The sequence below is a fragment of the Lonchura striata genome, chromosome 2, assembly GCF_050655825.1.
Source record: "Lonchura striata isolate lonStrDom1 chromosome 2, ASM5065582v1, whole genome shotgun sequence".
Lineage (NCBI taxonomy): Eukaryota > Metazoa > Chordata > Aves > Passeriformes > Estrildidae > Lonchura > Lonchura striata.
In genome coordinates, this window is record NC_140704.1 from 23,547,962 (window position 1) to 23,562,210 (window position 14,249).

The following is a 14,249-nucleotide window of genomic DNA, read 5'->3' on the forward strand; positions in this document are numbered from 1 at the left end:
CCCACTTGAAAACATGAAAACAGATAGTCCTTTCATGTAATCAGTGTATATTTTACAAAATTTCATCCACAGATATTTATGCTATTAATATACTGCACTGAATAGAGATTTAGTCTAGTCTTCGAAGTGTAGCTTGCTTACGTGTAAGTAGGGAACTCTGACAGAATTTCATATTCCTTGAAATGGTGTGCAGTGTTCTTTCCAGTGCTTTAAGTTATTTGGGTGATAATAGAGAAAATACTGTAAGTATTGGTTATTTTATTCAGAACATGCAAACTGTGGAACTATCACCTCTCTACAGATAGAGTTCTGGTCCTCTCAGTAGTATTCTTATGAGCCAAGAGTCAGTGGTAATATACTGTGATTGTTGTTTTCCTCTGACATTCTCAAATACAGCATATTTTGTGAAATTGGACCTTGAAAAATCTAGATTTGTTTCTTCACCTTTTTACTTTATTTGAAATACATTGCTGATTATAAAACTAGTAGGTTTTATGTTGAAATGTATTAACTTTAGATATTCATTACTTTGAAATGAGACTGTATGCTTTTAGGAAGGAATGATGCTCGTTGTGTGCAATCTTATTGCAGATGGCTGACGTTGTGTAGCTATCCTTACATTTGAAGATTTACCATCTATGTCTCTTTCATATTTACAAGATCCAGGAAGAGTATGACCCTACAAACTGATACTCTTGCATATGAAAAAGCTTCCTCAAACTAAGAGACTTCTGCTTCAGGAAGATGTTAAGGTTTCTAAATGTATAAGGGATTTTCAGATTTTACTGTGTAGTGTCCTCGTGAGCATCCCTGTGTTGCCATCCTGTTTAGTTTCACTTTCTGTGGATGTGCCTTGACAGACAGTAAGTTTGTTTTCAATTCTGTCAGTTTAACACCGCTGAAAATAAAGTTGACATTAAAGCTTTTGGCTGACTAGATTCTACCAGAGGTTCTCCAGAAGGTTGGCTTTGGGCCCTCATGCATTTTTGAACTTGTTTACTTATGCTAAGGTGAGCAAATGTATTTGAAAAATACATCATGGACCCACCCAGTCAAGGCCAGGGTCCAGGCACATTGTATCCTGTAGAGATTGGTCAGTCAAGCTCCCCATGAGGTTTTCTATAGTTCTTTATGTTGCCATCTTCATTCATCCTTTCATGTTTTAGCAGTGTCCGTACCAGTACTGTCTTTACTCTCACTTTGTCTAGGCGGATCAATCTGACAGAAATCCACAAATTTTGTCAGACTTTCTGCCCCATACAGCATCAGTCTGTGAGTCCCATCTGTCCCTTGCTCTCTGAACTATTGCCTTGTAACTCTTGGTGGTTTCTCTGTAGTTTTTTCAGTACTGAATCTGATTTCAGAGAGAACACACATTTGTCTTAAGCAGCAACCCAGCTCAATTTAGTTAATCTCACAGCTAAGCAAAGTGTGTTTGGATGTTTTTTGTAGAGAGGCTCCCATCCTCAGGGCAAGATATGTATGTGAGGGTAGGCAACACGGTGACTGAAGCGTGTTCACATGCTGCCAGCATGGGAGATGTTGCACTGGTTAAGAACATTGCCAGTCTCTGGTTCAGAATCTTTAGTTTATCACTCATGCTAAGTGTCCTGTGAGTCATCAGCTGCTGCTACTTCTTTATACAGGTGCTGAGTGACACTTGTTCACTTCTTTGTGATGAAAATGTGATTCTATTAGCATTGACCTGTAACAGAAGCCACTTTTATAGATCCTTTATAAACTGACAGTGTTTTATGCACTGTACCTAAAGTGTACTGGTACTTTAGTCAGAGTCTATAGTGAGCTTTTTATGCTAAAACAGTGTGCTTGGAATTAAAATGCCAGAACTATGTCTGTCTGTAGCTTGACTTAATTTAAAAAAACATCGAACATATCTTTTTGTGCTTCTTCCCCTTCTGATCTAGATAGAGGAGGTCTTAGGGTGCTAGTGTCGGTAGACTAGGTACAAATCTTTTAGATTTTAGATTTGAGTAGTCTACCTAATGTGAAGATTGAAGAGCTAGCCTTAAAAAAGTTCTGCTTTAATTTATGCCTGGAACCTAAAAATACCATTAAGAAGAACATCTTCACCTAGAGGTTGGGCCCTGGTACACACTCCCCAGGGAAGTGGCACCAAGCCTGACAGAGTTTAAGAAACTTGTGGACTACACTCTCAGGTACATGGTGTGATTCCTGGGGTTGTCCTGTGTAGGGCTGGGAGTTGGGCCTCCATGATCCTTGTGGGTCCCTTCCAACTCAAGATGTTCTGTGATTCTCTGATTTCTCTTATATCACTGACAACAACAAAATAAATTACTAAGATTATTAAGGCCTTGACAGACAGTTGCATTGGGAACAACTCCAAAGTCTTACCTGAATTTCACAGAACTTTAAGGGCTTTGTTGTTATTAAAAAAAAAATTCTACAGACATGAGGCCCTGGAATTAATTTTGAAATGAATTTACAATTACAGGTGAGACCAATGGCTATTCCAGAGCATAACTAGAATGATGATTCCTTTGTTCCATCCCACTGAACTGCTGTTCACTAAAGGGGAAAAAAATGTATACACCGCAACAGATTGCTTCTTTTAACTTGTGCTGCTGGGTTTTTCCCCCAACTACTTGCAGGAATGCAGTTATTATCCAGCTGTACCAATGTACCTTCGATTTGGCTGCACAGTACCTTGTCTCTCCTGCCATGTGTGTATGTACCTACACTACAGTGGATTTACCACATTTCATTAAAATGATGAATGCAAGTATTGTAGATAACACAATTAAAATTAATGTAGCTATTACTTTAGCTACATCTAAGCAGAGTTTTTTCTTAAACTGCTTCTAGGCTATGCTGCAGCTGGCCCAGTTGCATCCCTTTAAATGCAACAAGGCAAAGAAAACCAAAGCCATTCTTAAAATCTTCTTTTACTCCACAAACTACAGTTGTGAAAGAATCGTGTCTGAAAGAAAATACTCCACCTGGATGGAAGTTCTTACGGCTGAATCAGTAAGCCAAAGTCTCAAATTACTAAATTGAGCAATAACTGTAACCTTCAACTTGTGGGTACATATGCCAGCATAATGAGATTGTAACCTAAGTTGCTAGACTCTCTATCCCACAAGCATATAAATGAGGAAATAATTAATTCTCTCACTAGCCCACACTATGTTTTATTCAAGTCAACTCTCAACATTTTTGCCACTTTTCAACCTTGGTATTTAAAGCACAGAGAATGTTTTATTTGTGATCATTGTATGAAGGTGAGATGTTGGCATAGCAGTTTTTTTGTTTTTCCTGCATTTTGGTGTGTAAAATGTAGCAAGAGTTTGGTAATGTTAAGTCCTTTCACAGAGGTTTAAAGTGGCAGAGACACTTTCATTATTTCCTGTTGATGACTTAGAACTTTTGGCACAAACCTTAGCATATTTCAGTGTGTAAAAATACCCCCTAACCACCACCACTCTTTTCTATAACCAATTCTCAAGCTTTACAAGTGCATTTGTTACTTCAGACATTGCAGAAAAGTTCTCCCAGTACAGGTATCCAGAGAGAACAATTTGTAATTAATTAAAATTTGACAAATCATAAATTTTGACTACAAACATGTAAAAATTAGATTTAGCCTAACTTTTTCTGCTGCATCTTAATTACAGGCATCTGTGCCATCCATATGTGAAACAGACATGTGCATTTGAATGCGTCATTCTTAATTCTGTCTTCTTGGTAAAGGGAGATTTTTTTTTTTTTCACTTTGTGTTGAGGGGAGATGATAAGAGAGGATGAGGGGCACTAACCAGGGCTTTTTCTGCTGTTTCTGGGAAGACAGCCTGGTATCCTGAGAGTTCTTGAACTTAACTTTTGACTTGCTTTATTTGTGTTAGTCTGTCCCAGAAATGAGGTTTAAAATTACCAACATCATAATGTGATACTCATCCTAAGCATACAGGTCACGAGGCTTTTTCCTAAACCATGAAGTTGTTTGTGATTCCCTTCTGCAAAAAAATATGATTTATATTATGGGACAGATTCTGCAGTAAATATTTTAGAAACTCAGTTTTTAAAAATGAACTGTTTAACTGCAGTATCCAAAGCAAATAAAATAGCTATCTTTTGAGCTAACTGTGCTTGAAACAGTAGATGCTTTTAGAATATAATTTCAAAGTATTTCATACTTTCATCAAAAGCCAGGTAAAAACAAGTATTTCTGATATCTTTTTATCCTTTTTGTGTAACTATTTTTTTATCACTTGTCTTTTGAAGGGTTTAGAAGCCATGTAATGTGTTTTATTTTAATAATATTAAGATTTAAGTATGAGGAGCTACATAGTCTTCTTTGACCTTGGCTCACTTAGCATTTCCACAATAATGTTCTTACAGTATACATGACAAACTACTTAAGAAGTAGTTTTTAAGGTTTTTAGTCTGCAAATTGTACTTATACTTTTTAAGGTTAAACTGTGTAATTATGAAGTGTTACATTGTAAAAATAAAAGTTTCACATGATTATTAGCTTCAATCCTGATCTTTGTTCATTATATAAATAGTAGGTTTTTTTGGTGCAAGAAATATATAGCATTTTTTCCTCATTGTTAAACTTGAGTATTTTGTTACTGGTTTTGATAGATTTTCTAAGCAGTTTGATGCAGTACAGTCTCTATCCCTTTTTTTTTCATTCCCCAAGTCTGGAACAGCTGCTGTATCAACACGTCCTAGTCCTACATTCAGTAAGAAATTCTGGTTTAGTATTAAAGCAGTTAAAATGTAAATTGAGAAAGATATGCTGTCTCATGAAAGACTTTTGTATTCAATATGTGGTTCCTAAATGAGTGTTAGATGTATGATGTTTCCAAAATACTCACCTGACCCCTCTTGTAAAATATTTTACTATTTTTTACAAATTTCTAGCAAGCACCTAGAAAGGAGGAACTCCTTCTAAAATCCTGTGTCATTGCCATTCTTCAGACTCACTTCTGTGATGATGCCCATGGAAAAATCAATATTAATTGGGCAGCTGGTGCAACTGCTCTCAGAATCTCATTGCTTCCTTGCTCTACTCATGTCTTTCTTTACCCAATCTTTTATCATCTTGTACTCAATCATCAAGCTCCTATGAGAGTGGCTGTCTCTTTGTTAAATTTTTATAGAGCAGTGATACCGAAGTGTTGCTAGTAAGCCATAGAAAATACTGTTCATTGCCAAGGCAGAGAAGTGTGATGGCCCTGACAGAGTTTATAAAAATCTTTCCTTAAACTTTAGGGTGGTTTTTGGGTTTTGTAAGGCTGGCACTTCTATTTGGTCAGTAATAAATATACTTTCAAAATTAGAATTAGATGGTTGATGTTTGGAATTCAGAAATAATATGGGATATATTTTGCAAACATTATATTTAGTTTTTCCAGAGTTCTTTGGTATAAAATGATGTTTGTGGTTATGATAAATGATATAAGGTTATGCTAAAGGCCATGATACTGTCTTTGTTAGCACAGAGCTTGGCACGTCAGTGAATAGATCTCCCTACCAAAAAAATAATCTTGTATTTGTCCTGTAATATTCTGTTTAAGTCTCATTTTATTTAGATAAAATACTAGAAAATTGTCATGTTTGTGTGGTAATTTTTTTCCATTGTGATGTGGACAATAAAAAATAGCCTAAGTATTTTAAATGCTGGGTTTGTACAGAGAGGGAAGCAAGACCAGTGACACTGATACTGCACACTACCCATGTGAGCCCAGGAGCTGCTGAAACTGCTTTAGCAACACCTGAGTTCAGCTCTCCAGGTCTCTGAGACTGTCTGGCTGATAACCTTCCAGACCACTTCCCTGCCACCTGTGTCAGAGGAAATGTATGTGTTATATGCTCTTCACCTCTAAAAACACAAAATGACAGGCTGAAGGAGTGAACTAGGTTTCCTTCCCCTGAATATCTGGTTCCATCTTTGCTCATTAACTTTCTGTTCTCTGAGAATGTAACAGGTGGAAGCTCTTTGTGAAAGGTAACTACACCAAAGGCATCAGACTGGGCCTTTTAGACCCTTTCAGCCATTCTCAGGTCAGAATTTTGTTGCATCAGCTGACATTTTGTCCTTTTTCTCCTTCAGTTGAGGCAGAGGCAGCTTTGGTGGCGGATGCAGTGGGGCTGTTTGCTGAAAGATGAACTGATGGCTGTAAATGGGTGGATCTTGAGTATTTTACAGAAGGCACTCATCAACTGCAGCAGCTTGAGAGAGGCAGCAGCTGTCACACGTTTCTTTCTTCTGGACTTCCAAACATGCTGGGAGCCAACTGTTAGAGCCAGGGTACAGAGATAGCTTCTCCCTTGTCTTTCTGTGTTTCTGCAGACCTGTTTAATTGCAATTCAGAAAAAATACTATTGTGTGGCCCACCAAATTTCCAAAGCATAAGAGGCTAACGCCTCTTGTAGTGTTAAAAATGAAAAACTTTGTGGATACTGTATGAAGGCGACAGACTTTAATATCGTTTATAGTATCATGTGTTTTAAGTAGAGAATTGTTTTCTGGGTTAATTTTGACTCTGTCACTTCTCTCCTTCCATTCTTCCAGAGATCAGTTTCTTGCTATCACATCAAATATAAGCTGTTTGCCATCACCTGAAGGGCCTTCATTGACTATCCCCATTCTATCATCTTTCATTTTGTTTTGATAATGTGATGGCTATATTTACATTAGCCTTTGCTAAATTTTCAATACCTCTGCATTCATTCTTGGTTTTGTGTTGGAGTTCACTTGTGTCTTGTCAAAGCCATATCATAGCTCTGTCTCATAACCCTTCTTAAAATTCTCCCTTTCCTTTGACTGAGATTAATTTCCTTTGGAGTCTGGTCCTTTTACACAAACAAGATTTTTACTCTTTTTAATTTCATTCACTTTTCTGTGTCATGTCTGTGTCATATTTAGCCCTTTATTGGACACCATAGGGTGTCAGTTTTTTTAAAGAAAGCAGATGTCACTGCTTTTTTCAGTGACTTACGTGGTGCAGTCTGCATATTCATAAATTTTCTGGATTATATGATAATGTACATAATAGTTCAAGCAATGTGCCTACATCCTTTATATTAGTAGTCACTGATGACAGTACAAAATTCTAGTGTATCCATACTGTTTCAAAAGTGAATAAAGTTTATTAAAATTCATGATTTTTGCCTTTTCTGCACAAAAATGACTTGAGCTTTTTAGCTCACCCCATAGAGACCCTCATTTCTCCTATGCATTTCCATATTCCTGCCTAAATCCATTCAGATCTCATCTTCAACATCTCAACAGAACCACCCTATCCCAGATTTCTCTCAGGTGCCTGGGGGCACCATTTTATCTCCTTCCACTCTCAGTGTTCTCATTCATCCCTATCCTTACCCAGGTTTGTTTAATGTTGCAGTTTGGGCAAGAAGCAGCATGTTCTGCAGCTGATGCAAGTTATCTGCGTGCTAATTTCCAGAAATAAATGCATGGAAATTGGTGCTGTTACATTCTAATTTCAAATTATTTGTGCTTTTCTTAGTGTTATAGGCATTAGTGGGGTCTTCATTATTGATTTCTATGATGATTCTGATATCTTTTAGGCATTTGTTCTCATTAATTTAGTTCATAGTCTTGAGAGCTACTGGTGGTAGATAAGGATTGACAGATAATATAATACCACAAACTAATCTTGTTAAACTTAAGTTAAATCATTCTTTCAAGTTATTTTTGAGATCCTGTCTGTTGAATGTAATATGAACTGCTGGCTGACTGGAGTGTAGAACTTTTCTTTGTAGACTAAGGGGTTCATAGACTAAAGCCTGAAACTGCCCAGTATGTAGAGTAATGCAACTAGTTTTGCATCTGAAAACACATTAATTTATGGCACTGAGAGTTGTGACATAGTAATGTAAACATGCAGTGATTTTCTTGAAGAATATTATCTCTGCGTAGTATCTGTATGTATTTTAAAATATATCAATGACAAAAGGATACAAAATGCTGCAGAATCTGTAGTGTGATTGAATAATCTAGGTTTTCATTTGTGGCTATAACTAGATACATGAAGGATGTCCATTTGTGTTTGGATGAGTGCCTACTTGGTTCTTCTTCAGGTAAATCTGGTCTCAGACAACATGTCTAGTACATGGAGGCAGCTGATACAGCAGTGTCATTACTACTTCACAACAGCTCAAAATAAGGGTTGTTTTACCACAGTTTTGTAGGAAAAAGGATTAAAATTAAGGCCAGCAAGGCCACCTCCCTCCTTCTTGAACAGACCTGACCACACTGATGAGATTAGCTGATGAGGCAACTGGTGACAACAGATTTGGGGGAACAAAAGTGTGTCACTTCAGCTGTTCACCAGACTTCGTCAACTGCATTTAGTGTGAATTTTATCCACATCCTGATTCCCTTGGATTCTCTGCAGCTCTAGACCCTTGCATTTCTCTGTTTTGTCTGTCTACAAGGCTGGAGGGGCACCAGTAACGGTGTTGGAAATCCAATGTAGAAATGGTAGCTTTGAGATAGTCCCAACAAGTTGAATATAAGGTACTGGGCAGCTCCTGCCCTGTCTGATTTTATGTGCACAACATAGTCTCAATCCCCTAACTTGCTGTGCCTGGCATATTTGGATCCCTTTGTGTGCTTTGTGGGGTGAAAGGTCTGGCATGGAGCAGTGTGGATTGGATGACTCGTGCACAAAAGGGACCCCCTAGAAGGTTCACTGTGTTACCAGCCACAGCCGGTGCTGACTGCCCTGTCTGTGCCCTGCCATAAACCAACATGTGCTCTCTCCGGCTGCACATCCAGATCAGCTCCTGCTGCCCCGTGTCATGAGCAGAGATGCTCTGCCTGCCCTGTCTTTTTGCAGCTTAATCTGCTGGGTCCCTCCATCAGGTAAAGGTGAGAGGCTGGGGAGCACAGCAGCTGGAAAGTATTTTGAAGTCCTGTAAGGTGCAGTGGTTTGTGCCACTGCAATGCCAGACGTTGTATGGACCCATTCATTGTAGATCTAAGTGTAAAAGAGTCTGCTTAGCAGAACTGTTAAGATGGGGCCATGGGAATTCTTGTGTTCATGGGCATTCACCTTACTGGCACAGAAGGGTGCTGTGTACCTATACAAGCTCAGGTGCTTCAAGATTTTTAATATGATTTTCTTTCATTAAAAGTTAAACTGATGTCTGCTTTATTATGTATTTTTGAAGAATTTTTCTTCCTTGTGTAAGAATTTTGCTTTGGATCTATTCTGCTTTTGAAGTAACATCTAATTTTTAATTCACTTCAGATTCATGGAAATTCAGTGTTCATGCCAGTCTTCTGATACAGGTCGATATTAGCCATTTCTTTTCCACAGAGTGTAGCTAGTGAAGATATTTGCAGAGGGAGGGAGATCCACAATTTGTCAGGGAAATGATCTGTGAAAAATTGGGAATTTGTGTGCATCTACCTAGAAAGATTTCAGCAATTCATGAGGAGAGTTTATAGGCCCTATGTACTTCCTCACCTGCCTATTTATAGTGCTATAGCTCTGCATTTTTTCTTTTCATTTAGGAAAAAGTATTTTAGAGAATAACTGGAATGTTGTTTGTCTTTTTTAGGCTGTGAAGCATGTTACAGAACCGTACAACAAGTGGATGAAGGGGAAAGGAAGAAGTGCCATTGATAGCTAGGATAGCAACATGGGAAATACAACCACCAAATTCCGCAAAGCTCTTATAAATGGAGATGAAAACTTGGCCTGCCAAATCTATGAGAGCAACCCTCAACTAAAAGAAACTCTTGACCCAAATACTTCTTATGGAGAAACGTACCAGCACAATACTCCGCTGCATTATGCTGCTAGGCATGGAATGAATCGTATCCTGGGGTAAGCAGCATTTGAAATTTGGCTTGGGTGTGAAAAACTGACCTAGCAAATGCAAGAGTAACAGCCAGCTTATAAACACCTGATGTGTGTATGCATAGGTGTACACATATATGTGCATGTGTGTGTTGCACAGACAGAATTTGTAACAAGTTCAAGTAGTGATAGAAAACATGCAAATCAGTGTATAATTTTATTTCAGTATCTGTTCCTTTCTTGTAACATTAGTCCTGGGCAGTTTTAGCTTGCTTCCTGAAGACTCCTATACTATGGCTCTTTGAAAATAGTAACTGTTCCACCATTCTTGATGTGTTTTCCTGTCTTTAAATAATCTGTTTGCAAAGCTTTGTGGATATTACACTGATTGTAACTCCTTCTAGATGGTACAATATATATTTATTCTTGTGTTATTCAAGCAGCTTTTATTTTTTGATTTGGATAATAGCAGTGAACATTAATATCTTGATAATAAGTAAGTTTATTGTTGCTGCAGTCACTATGGACAGCAATCCCTAATATTAGCTATTTCCATTCTTTTTGTCAGTGCTGTAAGATCAATTAAAGATTAACATCTTACCCATGTCCAGACATTGCAGACACAAGCTGTTCTCATCTAGTAGTTTTTGAAGGTAGTACCAGGCAGACATTGCTAAACCTCTTCTTCAGTAAGCATTATTAGAGAGAATTTCATAAATATCCTCTTCTTCATATTAGGAAACAAAACAGAAATAAATACTAAACTGTGTTATTGGTAATATTCTTTTCATTTTTGTGTTTAGGGCCAGTAGTATTCATAAGGTTTGTTTTGGACCTTGTATGCTGTAACTTTACTAGCTTTCTAGCCTCTCACCATAAATTTTTCCTCAGTGTTTTAGATTCATCTAACCAGATTCTTATTTTATTATTTCTCATTTACCTCAATTTTGGTAAATATTTTTCTCTTCTTCCTTATGTAGTCTATTTCTATTTTTAATTTGATGTTTTCATTTCATCATGAAACTTTTTGTTTCTTTTTACCCCCATTCCTTATTCTTGACCTATAGAAAAGAGTTAACTGAAATAAATTTTAAATAGTGTCCAGTTTTTACTCACACTTTCCATATGATGTTTTTCCTCTGAGATTTTCAGGTTATGTGGACCTGAAAATAACTCTTAAGAAATTAGAGCCTTATTGAGACAACAAGGACACATGAAATTGCACATATGAAAAGAAATAGTCATAATTACTGTCTTCTGAGCAGTGCATTAGTTAATTTATATTGCATCATTATGAGGGAATCTCAAATAACTGCTTTGTATTTTTTTAAAAAGTCATTTAGAAATGCTATTTTGCTACTAGCTACATAGGACCTTCAACATCTAAGTCTCACAGGAGAATCTTTTTCACACATGGCAAACTAATGATCAAAAGAATCATTTTTTGCCTTGTTTGAGTCAAGGGTTTGTAATACATTTTTTGTTCCTAAATGTAGGGTAGGTGCCTTTATCTGCTGGAGTCTAGTTCTGAAAACCCAGACTGTTAGAAGTGTAGTGAGGAGTAATTTATTGAAGGTTTTTTACTATTAACTTTTCTGATGTCTTTCTAAGGGCTTCTCATTAAGATGCATTGCACATACATTTAGCCTTTTTATCTAAACAAAGTAGTAAAAGTTAATAAATATAAGCCTTACAGTGTGTCTGTTTGCTGTATTGATAGCAGAAAGGGCACAAGTGCTTTGGGTTAAGCTGTTTCTTTCTGATGCAGAAAGTCCTGGATATGGCAGGGGTTAAGTGAGTTGATTATTAAAAGGAATGTTTTGATTTATTGATAAATTTCAGTACCTAAAAATAAATTAATTTTAATCTCTCTGTATTTTGAGATAAATTTGCAATTATGAGGTGTCCATAGTAGTATAATATTTTATGATTGTCTCTTCTTAAAACATTTTAAATATTGGGGAATCTGTAGCACCACTAACTACAACCTCTAGCATTTACTTGCATGCCTACCATCTAATTCAGTTTTTCATTATAGGCAATAGTATTATTGTAGGTGGATATGAACTGACATGTGTTTACAGTTTACTGTGTGAGATTTTCTCAAAATAGAGTAGTGTGATGCAGTTGTTGGTATACCTTTTGCATTACAGAATGCATTGACAGAGATATTTTGGGATGTTTGGAAATATGCTAACTGGCAGTGCTGAGAGTGGTGTGACTGGCCAAAGGCAGTGAAAGGGACTTGGGGACATCCTGCTACAGTCATCTCAGAAGGAAAGAAACAAGAACCTGGAGAAGAGGTCAAAGGGTCAGAAAGCAAAACTGTGAAGCTGCACAAACTTGATTTAATCCAGCATGAAGTCTACTTCAGAAACTTAAGCCAACAAAAATTTCTCAATGATTTTGAGCTGCACAGTTATTATGCAGCAAGTATCTGAGTCATCTGGCTGCTGCACTTTTCATCCAACATTTACAGCCCAGAAACAGGATCAAGATGTAAAAATTTGAATAATTGCTGTTAATTTCTTTTCACAAGATTCAGCAGGATTTTGTTAAAATGCTAAGATTGTTTCTTGATCATTTTAATGAGTATCATAGGAAACTTTAGTATACTAGGAATGTCAAAATAAAAACCAAAACATAGTCAACTTTCCGTTAATGTATAACTTGGTCTGCAGCCCTGAATGTTTACCTGACATACCAGTTTGTTTTAACTTAGCATTTAATGTTTAAAAACCAAAAATTGCTGACCACAGCTAATTTGCTCAAACAAGAATACTCTAAGACTTGATCTCAGGCCAGTAAGCTCATCAGCAGAGAGGAGCCCCTGCTCCTAGGCTAGCACAGGATAACCCTCAGCCCCCAGCTGTGGCACCTGTCAGGAGGAGCTGACAGAAGGGCACTGTATTGGGTTCTTGGGGCAAGATTTTGGTAGCAGGGGGCTGTGGGGATGCCATCTGTGAGAAGAGATCAGTGTGCCCCACAGCAGGCACAGCTGGTGTCCTCCAGCTCCAAACCAGCCCCACCGCTGGCCAAAGCTGAGCCTGTGGTGATGCTGGTGGTACCTCTGTGACTGCATACTTAGGAAAGGATGAAAAATGCTGCACAGTGTCTGTGAGAGAGGAGTGAAAAATAATGTGAGGGAAACAGCCCTGCAGACACACCAGGCAGGAGGTGCTCCAGGCTCTGGAGCAGAGATTCCCCTGCAGCCCATGGTGCCAGCTGGGGTGAGGCAGGATGTCTTCCCACAGCCCCTGGACATCCACGGAGAGCAGAGATGCACCCACAGCCCCTGGAGGGGCCCACAGCAGAACAGGGGGATGTGCCCTGAAGGAGCCTGCAGCCCATGGAGAGCCCATGCCAGATCAGGCTCCTGGCTGGAGCTGCACAGCCTGTGGAGAGCAGCCCACTTAGAAGGAGGATTTCTGGCAGGACCTGTGACCCTGTGGGGGACCCACACTGCAGCTGTGTGTTTCTGAAGGACTGTACCCTGTGGGAGAGCCCACACTGGAGCAGTTCATGAAGCACCCCACATAAGAAATTTGAGAGCTTTATATACAACTTCCACACTAGTCTCATCCCACTACAAACATTTATCATGTTTCCCTATAAATTAAGGTCTTGACACAAGATTAATATTCAAGAAGATAGTTTAAATTTCACTCCCTGAATGTCTGAATGTGTATAAAAATATTACAACAAAGCACACTGGAAACATGTTTTCTTCAGATGATCAAGCATATCCAGTGCCCTCAGGCTTTTTCTTTTGTTTTGTTTTGGTTTGGTTTGGGGTTTTTTTTTGCCTAAGGTATGTTTTAGACCATCTGACTGCTCAGTTTGAAAGAGTTGCTATCAGTGTGGAAAGTTACTCAATAGAGTCTGGCTGTTGGTGAAGCACTCCTGAGCTATGACAAGAGAACAGACTTTCCAGAGGCTGGTTGAGATGGAGTGACTGGAAATCACGAGGACTTGCTTGACGTTGAAAGGAAAAAAAACCCCTTAGATAAACTGTCATTTTGCAATATATGTGGTGTGACTTTCAGTTTTGCAGCTTTGCTGGGAAGCTTTTTGGATCAGTGACAGATTTTCCTCATTGTGTGTTTCATACTGCTATATCTGAGCACTTTGTGAGTATTCAAGCCAAAAGTGGATTGTTGTAGCAGTTGCTGCTGGTCCTGGCCTGAAGAGAGGGGAGGAGCAGATGACAGAAACATGGAGCTCTGGGGAGACAGGACAGGTATATGAAGCTGATTTGTTTCCTAGAACAAGAAAAACAAGATTTTCTTGTTACAGAGATTCTGGAAATTGAGGCGATTGCTGAAACTAAAGATAAAAAAAATCAAACCCAGACCCATTTCTTTTAACAGTCTTGATGTCTGCCATTCAGTAATAGTAGTCAAGCAACTCTGGCAATGAAGGCATAGCTAA

The 14,249-nt window shown here is 38.2% G+C and overlaps 1 protein-coding gene across 7 annotated transcripts in view; it reads left to right on the top strand.

Annotated features, from left to right (window-relative positions):
- ANKIB1 (ankyrin repeat and IBR domain containing 1) overlaps positions 1 to 14,249 on the top strand; it is an 87,234-nt gene that overhangs the window by 22,893 nt on the left and 50,092 nt on the right. For all 7 annotated transcript variants that reach the window (XM_021551677.4, XM_021551682.4, XM_021551681.4 and 4 more), the window contains exon 2: positions 9,577 to 9,845. In XM_021551677.4, coding sequence (XP_021407352.2) covers positions 9,658 to 9,845 — 188 coding nt within the window. In that variant the 5' untranslated portion in view covers positions 9,577 to 9,657. The remainder of the gene's footprint in view (positions 1 to 9,576; positions 9,846 to 14,249) is intronic.